Genomic DNA, 15,307 nt, shown 5'->3' with positions numbered 1-15,307 from the left:
TATACTTTCTATAACTAAGATAGGTTCACACAGTATCCTCTTTAAACAGAGACAAGAAATTGAAGTAGGAAGATCACATGGGCCAGAGTGAATCTAGTACTGTAACCCCAGATGTTTTGAGGATGTTGAAGTCAGATAGATGGTGTGTACACTGCTCTTTCTAGGGATGATAAGCCATGTATGTGTCAGTGAGGAGAATCCCCCCAACTGTCCTCTGTAAACAGAGATCACACATGTTAGATTATTTAAGTCCCAGAAATTCACACAGCCTTCCATTGTTATAAGGCTTCTGGTCACCTTGGATAGCAGACTCTTCACGGCTCTAGTGTAACCAGCATTAAAATGAAGACACTGAGCAAACAATCTCTTACGTTTATGGCTGGTTACTGTAGCTTGATTGACTTTTTCCCTTCATTCTTCAGCACAGAGAAACATTTTCAGTGGTTCGCAGTGGTGTCGAGGTTTTGTCATCTTTCTGCTTCTACCTCGTTCTTTGCAGACCTAAACGAGTGTGGCCTGAAGCCGCGGCCCTGCAAGCACAGGTGCATGAACACTTTCGGCAGCTACAAGTGCTACTGTCTCAACGGATACATGCTTCTGCCGGATGGGTCCTGCTCAAGTATGTCAAGAATCTTAACTGCTTTATAAGTGCTCTGGGCTTGACTGCACGCTGTGCCCTGCAAGTGTGTGAAAGTGGCCTCCTAACCCTCCTCCCAAGCAGGATGTGAGCGCGTGTTTGTATGTGTGCCTGAGGAATGGGAAACCAGAAGAGCTGCCCACTCTAGATGTCTAGCATTCTTTTACCATGGGTGCCAGTGTCAAATTAATTTGGAAATGGTCTTCTGATGTTATTCCTAGCACATTTTCCCCTTCTTCCATCTGGTTTTAGAACTGTTCCATGTAGAAAAAGAACTTCGGTGACCATTTGAGGACTGTTGTGCTCTCCAAAAGGCGGGACAGTAAACTGTTGGCTGGTAGGGAATCCACCCAGCCTGGTTATTGAGTATAAACCACCCATAAACCACTCACTTCAGTTTTACATTTCTTTATAATAGTCTGAAGGCTGCGTTATGGCTTTTTTCTTGAAAAAAGCATAGTTCAAATAAAAAAAATGCTTATAACTACTTATAACTTAAAAGTAGATTTCACGTATGTCTTTGTAAGAAAGAAATGGATGGTGTTTCCTGCTATCATTTGGATGTGTTTTATAAATGGACAATGGCCTAAAATTCTCTGCAGGCTGAATGTTGAATTGAGGTTGTGGTTATAGGATATCTAATTAATGACTTGAATTTTATTTTTACTGAACTATCAGCTAGATCAGTTAATTGTCAATAGGTATCAGCTACCTCTAATTGGATTGCATTTTATAAAATAAAGAAGTTAGATAATTTTATTTATTATTTCATATTTAGCATGGAACTTTTTGCAGTGAGGCGAGTTCATGCTTATGAACAGTGGGAGGGATGCTAGACTCCTCTATCCTTGTACGACTCACTGGGAAATGTGCTGTACCTGGAGACATTTAAGGGATGGTTGAGACACTTACTTGGATGTTTTAGCTAAGACCAGCACTTAATATGAGTAATCTGGAAAAATAACCTCAATTTTCTATTTGGCTTGGCCACTGGAAAAAGTTCCATATGATTTTTCTAAGTTTTACATTTGTCTTTTAGTTCTTCAGATACATTAAGGATCTTCCCCAGATACTAACAGAACTGGTTCACTTCTTAATCACCTCTGAGGGGAGAGATCGCCTTCCTATTTTTGACTTTTGTTTTAGATTGTTGGAGAATTAAGCCCGTTTTGTCCTCATTGTTGATTCAGTGTCACTGATTTCAGGATAAGTAGGAAACACAGCTGCTTTAGGTGCCAGGCGTGCTCTCGGTCTCTCAAGGCAGACAGTCCCTGTCTTTCCAGGTGCCCTGACATGCTCCATGGCAAACTGTCAGTATGGCTGTGATGTTGTCAAAGGTCAAATTCGGTGCAAGTGCCCCTCTCCTGGCCTCCAGCTGGCTCCTGATGGGAGGACCTGTGTGGGTGAGTCGAAAGACCAAGCATCTCTGTCAGCAGCCTCTTGAGGGTAAGGAAGAAAATGAAATGTGATGGAGGGACAGGAAAAGGGCAGTTAAACAACATCAGGTAATTAGTTGCCCTTGAGAGGATATCCCATGTCTCACAGGGGGACCTCCTCTCTCTGTGAAAACCTTGTGAGGGGCGGGAGGAAGGTGCAGCCGGAGGAAACCACATGTGCCAAGGCACTGAAGTTTAGAGGGGGCGCGGTGTCCAGGGAACAAGAAAAGCTCAGTATTTCTAGGACATAAGAGGCAGTGACCGTTGAAGCTGAGCAGGTAGACAGGGCAGGCTGCATGTCCTGCACTCAAGGATTTGATTTTTTCCCCTGTAAATTAGGAAGGCACTAAAGATAAGAGTGTGTGGGCTTTGATTTCAAACCTGGCTCTGCCATAGACTTGATATGTAACCTTAGGTAAGAGATTTCTTTTCTTTGAGCTTGAGTCCTCTCATTTTTAAAATGGGAGTAATGCCACATGGAACGCTTGGGAGGATTGAATGAGATCATGGATGCAAAGAGCTTAGCATCTAGTAAGCTAAGCTTATAGTACCTTGCATGGAGTAAGCACTGAGTGAGTGGAGGTGTTTGGGGGCTCGAGAGATATTTATTGAGTACTTTCTGTATTCCAGACACAGTTAAGTGCTAGGATGTAGAGTAATGGACAAAGCAGACCAGATTTTAATCCTTACAAAACTGATATTTTAATGGGAGAGACAGAAATATCCAGTGAAATTACAAACAATGCCAACTGTTAATGTGAGGTACTAAGAGAGGGAAAAACAGAGAGGATCTGTTTTAGAAAATAATGGTCAAGATAGCCGTGGAGTAAGACCTGGACCGCCAGCCATGTGAAGAATCGGCCAAGCAGGTGAACGTGTTCTAGAGTACTGCAGTGAAAGAGAGGCTGACTTCTTTGAGGTCTGGAAAGAAAGAAGACCATACCCTTAAGTACACAGTATAAGGGGTGGTGGCTTAAGATACAGCTGGTGAGGGAGGTGAGGCCTGTTTATTACAGGGTCACCAAAGACATGGTGAGGAACGAGGAATGGATTCAGAAAGCAAGTAGAAACAGTTGAGAGTTTTGAGCTTGGAAACAATCCCTTCTTAGGTCTTGAGAGTGAAAGTCGCTCAGTCATGTCTGACTGTTTGTGACCCATGGACTGTAGCCTGCCAGGCTCCTCTGTCCATGGAATTCTTCAGGCAAGAATACTGGAGTGGGTAGACATTCCCTTCTCCAGGAGATCAAACCCAGGTCTCCCTCATTGCAGGCGAATTCTTTACCATCTGAGCTACCAGGGAAGCCCTCTTATGACTTACTAAAATCATTTGTTGGCAGTTGAGTGGGAATGCTTTGGAGGGGGTAAGACCGGCAGGGGAAAGGCCAGTTTGGAGGCTCCTATAATAGTCTATCCTGGGAGAGCTTGGACGACAGTCATAGCAGTAGGTGAAGAGCAGAGTAAATGAGTTCACAGAATTTGCCAGAGAAACAAACAGCTGGGATCGATGATTTGGAGCTTAAGGGAAATAGGGTTGTCAAGGATGACTCACGTGTTTAGTTCAAGCTAGCAGGGGATACAGGTGTAGTGCATCCTGTGATGTGGTACAAGGGGAGGACAGCTTGGCTTGGAAGGATGAATTGAAATTTGGAGATACAGAATTTATGTTGCCTGCCAGGGCAACCAGCCGGATAACATTTATGATGAGCCACTACGTCAGGCAACCGTTTGCAGATAACTGTTTCTTTGAAAATCTACTCCACCTGAACATGCTGTTGCTCTTCCTAAAATGCAGTTGGCTTCTGTTTCTAGACATTGATGAATGTGCTACTGGAAGAGCCTCCTGCCCCAGATACAGGCAGTGTGTGAATACTTTTGGGAGTTACATCTGCAAATGTCATAAAGGCTTCGACCTCATGTACATAGGAGGCAGATACCAATGTCACGGTAATAAGCCCCAGCCATTGCATGGTGTTGTTTTTTCCTGTGGAGCGGAAAGATCTCTTAATTATGATGGTGACTGGGCCGTCAAGGGCACAGGAGGTTACTGGCAATTAAATTAAGCAGACGTGAAATTCAAACCCTGGTACTTCTGGATGCAAATGTACTTTATTTCTTCCCTTTATCTGTGATTTTATATGAACCTTCACATTGCAAAAAAGAGGCTTTTTTTTGAAACTATGTATTTTTTGTGAGTCATTGTATTTATCTCCCAAATAAACTTCTTCTTTTCCTACTTCCTGATGCAGATATAGATGAATGCTCCCTTGGGCAGTATCAGTGCAGCAGCTTTGCGCGATGTTACAACATACACGGGTCCTACAAGTGTACCTGTAAAGACGGATACCAGGGCGATGGACTGAAGTGTGTGTGTGAGTCATGCTTCTCTCCCAGCTCTGAATTCCAGCAGGAAGTACAGGGTTACACAAAGGCCATTGCTAGAGAAGATAAGGAACAAGATTAATTATCAAAGAAATATCATTTTTCATAGCTAGTAAAACTAGTCTTTGATTTCCAGAAATAAAATCACTTGCTCAGGTGTTCTAAAAAATTAAAGACTCAGTGATAGACTTTAATCTTAAAAGCTTTCAGTTCCTTGACTAAACTCTCTCAATAGCTTCTCTTTAGCTGGTAAGACATTTTAGAACCCTTCCTGAGAATTTGATTTTGTTACAATCAGAAATAAATGTATGTTTGTCATCATCATTAGACTATAATGATGGGATAATCTGAATATTTTGTACATTTTTGTTCCTCTGGTTTATGCCTCCAGTTTAGCATTTCTGTATTTATTCTCTCTCTGTTCAGAACTGTTTTGCTTTTTGAAACTTTATACGTTCTGTTTGTAGTATGGCTATGTTAGTAGATAAACATGGAAAAAAAATACCCTCCAAGATGAAAGTTTCACAAACCAAAGGCCACAATTTAGCATACATTTCATGCAGCAATAGATAAATTACAAATTTCTGTAGTAAAATATTTACTGAAGATCATGGGGCATAAAATCAGGATTAAAGGATTTTTGAAGGGTCATGTAGTTATACTCCCAGTCTGGAGTAGATCATTCCAGGAAGATTAAATATTAATTCCTTTTGGTGAATACAATCAAGGACAAAGTTTCTACAAATGATCTTCATGATCTCTGGACATTTTTCTAAAAAGCAATTGTGTAAATTAATAAAGGGGAAGGAAAACCAAATATAAAACAAATAGAGCATTTAGTGAGAATGTGTTTGTGTGAATTGAATTTATATAAAGTGTGGAAGAGAAAAGTATTAGTCTTTAGACAATTCTAAACATGATTTTATATTGCTAATATACATGTACCATGGGGACATTTAACATTGACTCTAAATATACATTTCTCATACTTTAAAATTTCAGAATATCTCTGCATTAAAGTCTCATTGATTCTTGTTTCTTTCTATTTTACAAATACTTAAAACTGTATTTCGATACATTTCACTATAGAAACACAATATAATTCTTGTGTACATCCACTAGATATGTTTATGTGATATGTGTTTGAGTATATATATGTATATATTATATATACACACTAGTATTTGCTCTTTTTTTTTTAAACAGAGTGACTTACATTAGGGGAATATTCTAAATGTAAAAAGTAAGCCTCATTGGCATGAGGTATTTTGATGTGTTTGTTTCTTACAAGTCGATACCTTTCTTTTTAAGGAGAGATGGTTATGCGTTAATTAAAATATATTTACTCTTCTAGATATTCCAAGAGTAATGATTGAACCTTCAGGTCCTATTCATGTACCAAAGGGAAATGGTACCATCTCAAAGGGCGATGGAGGACACAGTAATTGGATTCCTGATGTCAGAAGTACTAGGTGGCCTCTGAAGACACCATACATACCTCCTGTCATTACCGACAGGCCCACTTCTAAGCCAACAGCAAGGCCTACACCAAAGCCAATGCCAGAGCCTACACCACCTCCACCCCCACCCACAGAACTCAGAACACCTCCACCAGCAACAACCCCGGAACGACCAACCACCAGCCTGACAACCGTAGCACCAGTTGCCACCACATCTCCAAGAGAGATTACAGTTGACAACAGGATACACATGGATCCTCAGAAACCTCGAGGAGATGTGTTCAGTAAGTCACAAATGTTGCCACATTTGGGGGGATTTTTCCTCCAGTTCGTTTGAGATGTAACTGACATTCAGCATTGTAGAAGTTTAGGGACGTACAGCATGATGGGTTGACTTATACTGTGCTGTGCTTAGTCGCTCAGTTGTGTCCCGCTCTTTGTGACTCCGTGGACTGTAGCCCGCCAGGGTCCTCTGTCCATGGGGATTCTCCAGGCAGGAATACTGGAGTGGGTTGCCATGCCCTCCTCCAGGGGGTCTTCCTAATCCAGAGATCAAACCCAGGTCTTTTGCCCATTTTTTAATTGAATTATTGGTGGTTTTTTTTTTTTTTTTTTGCTATGAGGTTATATGAGTTTCCTGTTTATTTTAGATACTAACCCCTTGCCAGATAAATGTTTTGCAAATATTTTTCCTCATTCCATAGGCGGTCTCTTCACTCTGTTGATGGTTTCTTTTGCTGTGCAGCAGCTTTCTAGTTTGATGTCATTCTGCTTATTATTTTCTTGCTTGTGTTTTAGGTCCCATCAAAGAAAATCATTGCCAAGACCCATGTTGAGGAACTTTCTTCCTGTTTTCTTCTAGGAGTTTTGTGGTTTCAGGTCTTTTGTTCAAGTCTTGAGTTCATTTCAAACTAATTTTTGTGAGTAGTATAAGATAAGGGTCTAGATTCATTCTTTTACCTGTTATTGACCACTTTTCCCAGCACCATTTATAAAGAGACTGAATTTTCTCCATTAAATATTCTTGGGCCCCTTGTCAAATGTTATTTGACCTTATGTGCTTGGGTTTATTTTTGAGCTCCTAATTTTGTTCCACTGGTCTAAATGTCTGTTTTTATGCCAGTACCATACTGATTGATGATTGTATCTTTCTAGGATAGCTTAAAGTCAGGAAGTGTGTGCCTACCACCTTGTTCTTCTTTCTCAGGATTGCTTTGGCTGTTTGTGGTCTTTTGTGTTAGCCACAGGCCATGTGTTGAATGAGAACTAGTTATACATAGTATAAGTCATATATCCCCATTGTTACATATTATAAAGAGCTATATGAAAGTCTGTCAATTGGGCAACTAAGAGTGTGAGTGGAAAAGGAAAGAATAAGTAGATCATAGCTTCAATTCAGTATGAGAATTCTCCTAACCTATTCAGATTTACTTGAAAACTTTCAGAGATGGGGAGCTTAACATAGCACATACCATTTAACTTTTAATCTAAGTGTTCATTCATTCAACCAGTAAACATTTGCAGTACATTTTAGAATGCCAGGCCCTGTATTAGGCACTGGGCTTATGAAGGTAAAACAGAAAAGCATATACTCTGATGGAAAAGACAGTTGCCCCAAAGATAACTGTACTTAGTGGGAGAGAAGTGGAGGTAGGGAAGAGGGGTACCTAACTGGCCAGGGACAGTTTGGGGAATGGGGGCTTCTTGAGTGAAATGGGGCAAAGGGGATTAAAAAAGGGAGGCGTGATTCATGGGCACAACAGAGGCACAAGGGTAGGAAGCAGCATAGCATATGCAATCAGCTACCAGCAAATTGGCAGGTTGAGCCAAGTACTGATGAGAAAAACTGGCCAGCTACCCCTTGTCTTTACTGTAAACTGGTGGTTAGATCTATACAGGAACCAGGTTGGATTCAAGATTCCAGATTTTTAATAGGTGTCCATGGAGATAGAGGCTGTAGGTAAAGAAGTTTTGAAAGGGGGGAAGAGGCTGTCCCCTTATTACTGGAACAAAATTTTCTTTGTTCAACCCCTTTTTGAGCCTTTTAATGTGTTTTTTTTTTTAAGTCTCTTTCTTCCCATTATTCCTCTCTATACCAACACACATATGAATTTAAAAATAACATTGATGTTCACCCCTAGGATTTAGCAGGATAAAACTGGGGAGATGCAGGGCTCCATTGATGTTTGAGAGTACTCGTTCTAAGAGAGTGTGATCTTAAAGACTTGCCCTCAGAAAGAATTAACCTTGATCCCATGCCAAGGCTGTTGGATGCGGCAGATAGCGTGGCTGCTTTGGGATACTCCTGCCAAAAGTTAAATTCCACTCTCAGTTCATCTTCAGTCATAGCTGCTGGTTAAATTAGCATGGATGAGGATATTTTGGAAGCCTCTTAATTTACTGTCTGGAGACTATAGCATATATTCCAAGTAAGGGAGTGGTTCTAAGATTTTAATTCATATTATAAAGAAAAGTTCTGTTTAACAACCTCTTCCATGAAACATATATATATCTTTCAATGTAAAGAAAAATGCAGTCAAAGTAAGGGGCTATTTGGAGACTGCCCAACAGTGGCTGTAACAAACATCAACTGAAAATTCGTGAAATGAGGAGAGCCAAAGTCTGTTCTCAGACCAGTGGAGAATAAGGACGGCTTAAGAAATTATGAACTTGGGTAAACTCCAGGAGATAAGGACAGGGAGGCCTGATGTGCTGCAGTCTATGAGGCTACAGAGTCAGACAAAACTTAGTGACTGAACGACAACAACAGCAAGAAATTATGCCAGAAATGAAGAAAATACCCAATGAATAAACGGTGTTGAACTGAAATAGTGCTAAGGTTCCTCTGCCAGGTATGTTATAGTGCAGATTCATGGGCAGGTATCTCTCAGCAGTTGTTTTCCCCCGAGCTGGGTCATACCATGCCTGGTACAGAATAGGCTCTCAGAAATATTTGTTGAATGAAGTGAAATGGATTTTTATATTGGATTCAACTATTTCTCAGCTATTCAATAGACTATTGATTCTTACAGTTTATCCCCAAAGAATCTAATTTATTTCAGATTTATGATCTTTCTCTCAGGCTGATGAAGCTTAAGGTAGCTATTAAAATAAAACATTCTCTGGAAAACTAAATCTAACATACTTCTAAATTTTTAAGCATGATTTTGAGAAACAGTCAAAAGGCATTGGAAAAGAATACAAGACTGAGGCATATGAAAATGAAAAGCTTTTAGCTACTGTTGAGGATAGAATACCTTGAATCAGAAGATATGGTTTTGATTCTCACCTCTATTATATATGAGTTCAGTGACTTTGGACAGATGACTGTGTTTTCTACCTGAATGTTTTCATCTGTTAAATGGCAGTGGTATTTAACATTCTCATAGAGTGCTTCAAGGATCAAACATAATACAAGTAAAAATGTTTGTGAACTTTTAAATACTGTGAAATGTAAAAAATTGTTGTATTTTATAGGAATGACTCTGATGGGGAGCATTGAAATAATATGTGATAATAACTTTTATGTATGATATGGAATATTAAGCATGTTTTTTAAATAATTTCAATGTGAGGAACCCTGGGTTTTTCAGATTGTGTGAACAGAATTATGATCAGATATATTTGTAGGACTAGCCCTAGCATGGTTTAAGCAACACGGAAGTTACCTGATGGACTTCCCTGGTGGCTCAGGTGGTAAAGAGTCTGCTTGCAATGCAGGAGACCTGAGTTCGATCCCTCGGTCGGGAAGATCTCCTGGAGAAGGAAGTGGCAACCCACTCCAGTATTCTTGCCTGGAGAATCCCATGGACAGAGGAGCCTGGTGAGCTGTAGTCTATGGGGTCGCAAAGAGCCGGACAGGACTGAGCGACTAACACTTTCACTTTCAAAGTTACCTGATACAGCATTAAATTCTTGTTCCTCCACTAATGGGACGGACCGATGCTTTTCAAACTGTTTCATAGAACATTAGTTTTCTGGGATATTAGGCAAGTGTATACCTAAAAAAGTTCTGAGGTTGAATAAATTTGAGAGGTCCTATGTTTAATCAGGGCTTCCTGGATGACTCAGTGGTGAAGAATCTGCCTGCCAACGTAGGAGACACGAGAGATTCAGGTTTGATCCCTAGGTTGGGAAGATCCCTTGGAGAAGGGCATGACAACCCACTCCAGTATTCTTGCCTGGGAAAACCCATGGACAGAGGAGCCTGGTGGGCTACAGTCCATGGGGTCACAAAGAGTTGGACATGACTGAGCAACTGAGTAAGCCTGCAGGTTTAATCAACTTAAATAGGATTGTTAAGTATAGGACTTTTCAAAATGCTAGTGGTCATTGTGAATCTCTTGAAGAGGTATATAAGGTGCATCATTTCCCAAATGGATTTAACCATGGGATTATTTGACTGTTGTGCTCAGAGTTCATTATAGCCCACTTCAGAACAGGCTGGGCTGAACTAAGACTTCTAGAGACCACAAACCCAATAGCCTTATCCCATGAGCTCTCATTTGCGTGGTTTCTGAAACCAGTGGGTTGATCTTGGACTCAAAGAGCCTGGTGGGGATGTAGTAAGAGGGTGTAGGGAGGACAGAAAATTACCTGGCAGACTTAGAGCAAGAAAGGCAAATTTAACTGGTGGGCTGCCTGCCTGGATACCAGAGGTATGCTGCAGGGGATTGCCAAAAGGTTGAAGACCAAGTGAACACCCAAGACAAAAATCTGGTATCAGAGCAGGTAGGAGGTATATCAGAGCAGGTAGGAGGTATCCCAGAGCAGAGAAAAAAAGAACACTATACAGAACCCAAAGTAAAGGACATTAGGGGAAAATGCAATTCCAGTCTAGCAATACAGTGAAATATTGTGCATTGATTTCTTTTTCTAAAAAATGTTCACTGACTTGGAAAAGTACTTACCTTATAAAAATGTTAAGTGAAAGAGAATATACAGAACTGGGTATACCATTTGATCCCAATTAGGTATAAAATACACATCTTCCTATGTCTGGATGAATACAAAAGTCTGGAAGAAAAAAGACCGAAACAGGAACCATGGATCTATCCAGTTGTTGATGTTTGGGGTGATTTCACTGTCTTTTTGTTATCCTCATGCAGTGATTTTTAATCTTCCCACTGTCACTGGTCACAGTGATTTATTACAACAGTCATTCCTTAGGAGAGGGGGGTTGTTGTTGTTCAGTCGCTAAGTCGTGTGCAACTCTTTGCACCCCACCCCATGCAGGCCAGGCTTCTCTGTCCTTCATTGTCTTCCGTAGAATCCCACCCTCCTAGCAAGAGAGTTTTGTGTTTTGAAAAAGTACCCCAGGGAATGTTGATGGTGAATCATGTTAACTTTATTAGAACTTGCTGGTTTTTAGAAACTCAGTCAAAGTTTTGTTAACTTCTATTTTTAACCTTTCAAAATTTGTTTATAATTGAGCATGTCAGATTTGTCCAGTTTTAGCTAGAAAGCTCTGCAAGGAATATAATAGCACTGGGATCAGGAAGGAGATTTTTCTCAGAGTGTTATCAGAAGCCCAGTTGAACCAGAGTAACTCAGGGTACTTATTTAAGATGTAGAGTCTTAATCCACACATTAACTAAATTGGACTTTCTGGGGAGGCGTGTCTCAGTCTTCAGTGTGTGTATAAATCAGACAGAGACTATGTTAAAAATGAAAATTTGATTCAGTGGGTCTAGATGAGGATCGGAGATTCTGGATGTTTCGCAGGCTCACAAGTAAGGAACACTGCTGATCTGCCAACTGCACTGAAGAGGGGTGCTGGTGGTTTAGTCTCTGAGTCGTGTCCAACTCTTACAACCCCGTGGACTGTAGCCCACCAAGCTCCTCTGTCCATGGGATTCTCCAGGCAAGAATACTGGAGGAGGTTTCCATTTGCTTCTCCAGGGGATCTTCCTGACCCAAGAATCAAACCCGGGTCTCCTGCATTGCAGGCAAGTTCTTTACCGAAGAGTAGGGCTCCCTAAAACACGATGACAACTCAGTACAGCAGAACCATGCCTTGAATGGAGACAGAGCCAGCTGTGGATTGTTCTGCCTGCAGTGCAGGGGATTCCGGTTTTATCCCTGGGTCTGGAAGAGCCCCTGGAGGAGGGCGTGGCAACCCACTCCAGTATACTTGCCTGGGGAATCCCATGGATGGAGGAGCCTGGTGGGCTACAGTCCATGGAGTCACAAAGATTTGGACATGACTGAGCAGTGGAGTCGGAGAAGGCAATGGCACCCCACTCCAGTACTCTTGCCTGGAAAATCCCATGGATGGGGTCGCTAGGAGTCGGACACGACTGAGCAACTTCACTTTCACTTTTCACTTTCATGCATTGGAGAAGGAAATGGCAACCCACTCCAGTGTTCTTGCTTGGAGAATCCCAGGGATGGGGGAGCCTCGTGGGTTGCCATCTCTGGGGTTGCACAGAGTTGGACATGACTGAAGCGACTTAGCAGCAGAGCAATGGATTATGCACACATGGGTTGTTTAAAATTTAACACTTGTGCCTAAAACATAGCATATAGCATCTGGGCCATATCAAGAAGGAAGGTGTTGCAGAATAAAGATTATGGAATATAATGTAATATGTATCAGGGGCTTTTAAGAGTGGCCATATCAGAAAACCAGACTCGTTGTTGCTATGATATTCTAGATCATGACTGTGTGTTGAAATTCCGAGCACCATCAGTAAGACAGAGTTGTTTGCACTTTAATGATTGCTGCTTGGCTGCCTCCTGTCCGTTCACAAGTTTTTTCTCCCTTTTACGGATTTTGCAGAGTCTGTGGCTGGTGTGATCACATTGTTCCATAGTCATGGAAATATGATCTCTTTTCTGATTCTGTGTGGTGATGAGTAAAAAGATTGTTTCTGCTGAGGGGTGAAAAGGTCTTCAAACTAGTTTGCTTTCTAGTAGACCGTAAGGCCTAGAGAGACCCTGGGAAGATGCCTGGCATCTCCCTGAATGTGAAATTTCAGCAAATCTTTTGAAGGACTGCTTGAAGGTCAGGTTCGAGTGCTGTGAATTCTGAAAGTTTTCAAGGCATTTTATTTATATTTTAATTGGATCCTGTGATGGCTGTTTTTTAAAAATAGCTCTCTCCGGAAGGTATAAATTGAGTTTTGAGTGAACATGAGCAAAGTCAGAGACCAGATTTTTTTGTTGAGTTGCTGTGCACATTTAGAGTTGTGATGAAAAATGCTATGCTCATAGCCACTCTGTGACTTGCAGCGTGTTACCAAATCTTCCTGTGCCTTTGTTTCCTTATCTGTAAGTGGGGATAATAACAGTATCTGCTTCATTGGGCTGTTGTGAAAATCAGGTGAGAGAGTGCTTGTAAAACTCTTTACCATAGTGTTTGGCATATAATAAGAACTCAATACCCCAAAGCTGTGCTACTTCTATTGATATTGTTGAATTCATTTACATGGTGATGAAAACATGTCCCACTTAACTCATAAAAACACAGCCTTCTTTTGTCTTCTAGTTTTGAGTTTATATTTTTCTGATGCTTTTTATCATGTTTCATTACTTATGACCAAATAATTGGAATATCCTGTTTTATTTTTTTAGGTATTTATGGTACCTAATTGAACAGTGGTAATGTTAAAACAGAGACGGTATCGTCTCTACTTCTTTAGTGAGCAAATAGTGACGACAGCCTTTTCAGAGATGAATCTATGTAGATGGGAAACTTCTATGATGGGTCTTCTAAATATCAGAAATAAAAGCGTTCCCTTTTCCTTTAAAGTGATTCCTTAGTCCCGAGGGCAAGGAGGCCTGCCCCTCACAGTGGTGGGCTTCTGTGTCACCCAGGGTTTGGTGTATGCTCATCTAGGCAAATAGTCAAAGAGTCGGCTATGGTACCACCTGTGTTCTGTTTTAGGGCTCAGACTCAGGTCTCACTTTCTGACTCCCTTTGGCTTATAAGGAAGCAAAGGAACAAAACGTTTCTGGTGATAAAACCCGGGATCTTCAGAGATAACAGAGTGGGGATGCAAGGCAAGGAGTCTGAGATGCTGTCTCTGCCTCCTGCCGCTCCCCTCTTCCTTGTTCTTTGCCTCCGCATTCCTTGTCCAGTGATCTCTGATCTAGAAAAGATGAGTCATCACCCTTATGGTCGTATTTAGAGGCAGGCCATCTCTTAGACATTCTCTTCTCCTGGTGCGGCTCTAGGCAAGTGCTTCAAGTCATCCTGAAACCTCACTAGAAGAGAAATAGGGGAGTTACAAAAATGGGGCTGATTATTGTCAACTGTGTCTATGTTCCTACCTCTCACTAGAGATTTAATTTTCCCCAGATCTATTCTTTCCTCTCAGCCCAAAGGTGTCCTTTGAACTTTGGGGATTTTTCCCACAGTGAAAGCTTTGGCACACTGGGGCTTATTTCTGTGGAGCTCAGCAACCCTTTGCGTTTTGTTAGTGATCAGTAGATGATTGAGAATTTTCTCTAAGGTAGTTAAGGAAATTTCAGAATCTCTTTTCTAATCTTTTTATTTGCTTCCCTCTGGCAATTTAAAGCTGTACTGTGTGTGGTGTTCATCTGGAGAAGGATGAAAAGGGCGGGGGAGAGGAGGAAGGAGGAGAGGAGCAGAGAGAGGCGAGAGAGCCCCTTAAAACCCTTGTCATTCATCCCCACTTTTGCCACAAGAAAGAGCCTTCAGAATATTAGGGAAGTTACGTATGTGCCGTTTTCTCCAGATGAACTAAACCGCTAAGTATAGAAAGAATTTAGGGCAGTGTTATCTTTAATCTTCTAGTCCTACAACACATGGCAGAACTGGCCTGGGTAATGTCATGGGGGCCACCCTGGGACAGAAACAGAGTTTGTAAACCTACCTTTAATAAATTGTGCTTACATTCTGTTATAGTAGTTACTCTTTGAAAGAAGTCTGGTAGTAGGTGTGCGGGATAATATTTACATTTCCTTCACTGGGCTTACCTTTTTTTCAATTGGAGTTTACTTGCTTTACAGTGCCGTGTTCGTTTCTGCTGTACAGCAAAGTGAATCAGCTATCTGTGTACATGAATCTCTTTCCTGGGTTTCCTTCCCACTTAGGTAACCACGGGAAATTGAGCAGAGTGCCCTGTGCTGTGTAGGGGGTTCTCATTAGTTATCTATTTTATGCATAGGCTTTAGGGTCTTCCTGGTGGCTCAGTCGGTAAAGCATCTGTCTGCAATGCGGGAGACCCAGCTTCAGTCCCTGGGTTGGGAAGATCCCCTGGAGGAGGAAGTGGCAACCCACTCCAGCATTCTTGCCTGGAGAATTCCGAGGACAGAGGAGCCGGATGGGCCGCAGTCCATGGGGTCATAAAGAGTCAGACACGACTAGGCAACTAACACTTATACACAGTAGAGTATATATGTCACTGTGCTTACTTTTAATGTTTTTT

At 41.4% G+C, this 15,307-nt stretch overlaps 1 protein-coding gene across 14 annotated transcripts in view; it reads left to right on the top strand.

The window, feature by feature from the left end:
- The window catches only part of NPNT (nephronectin), a 77,373-nt gene that overhangs the window by 46,483 nt on the left and 15,583 nt on the right, over positions 1-15,307 (top strand). For all 14 annotated transcript variants that reach the window (XM_042251163.1, XM_060417547.1, XM_042251161.1 and 11 more), the window contains 5 exons: positions 500-619; positions 1,921-2,040; positions 3,883-4,017; positions 4,320-4,442; positions 5,807-6,196. In XM_042251163.1, the coding sequence (XP_042107097.1) occupies positions 500-619; positions 1,921-2,040; positions 3,883-4,017; positions 4,320-4,442; positions 5,807-6,196 (888 nt within the window). The remainder of the gene's footprint in view (positions 1-499; positions 620-1,920; positions 2,041-3,882; positions 4,018-4,319; positions 4,443-5,806; positions 6,197-15,307) is intronic.

Source organism: Ovis aries, chromosome 6 (assembly GCF_016772045.2).
Source record: "Ovis aries strain OAR_USU_Benz2616 breed Rambouillet chromosome 6, ARS-UI_Ramb_v3.0, whole genome shotgun sequence".
Classification (NCBI taxonomy): Eukaryota; Metazoa; Chordata; class Mammalia; order Artiodactyla; family Bovidae; genus Ovis; species Ovis aries.
The sequence above is the reverse complement of the archived record's forward strand: the minus strand, read 5'-3'. Positions and strand labels throughout refer to the sequence as shown.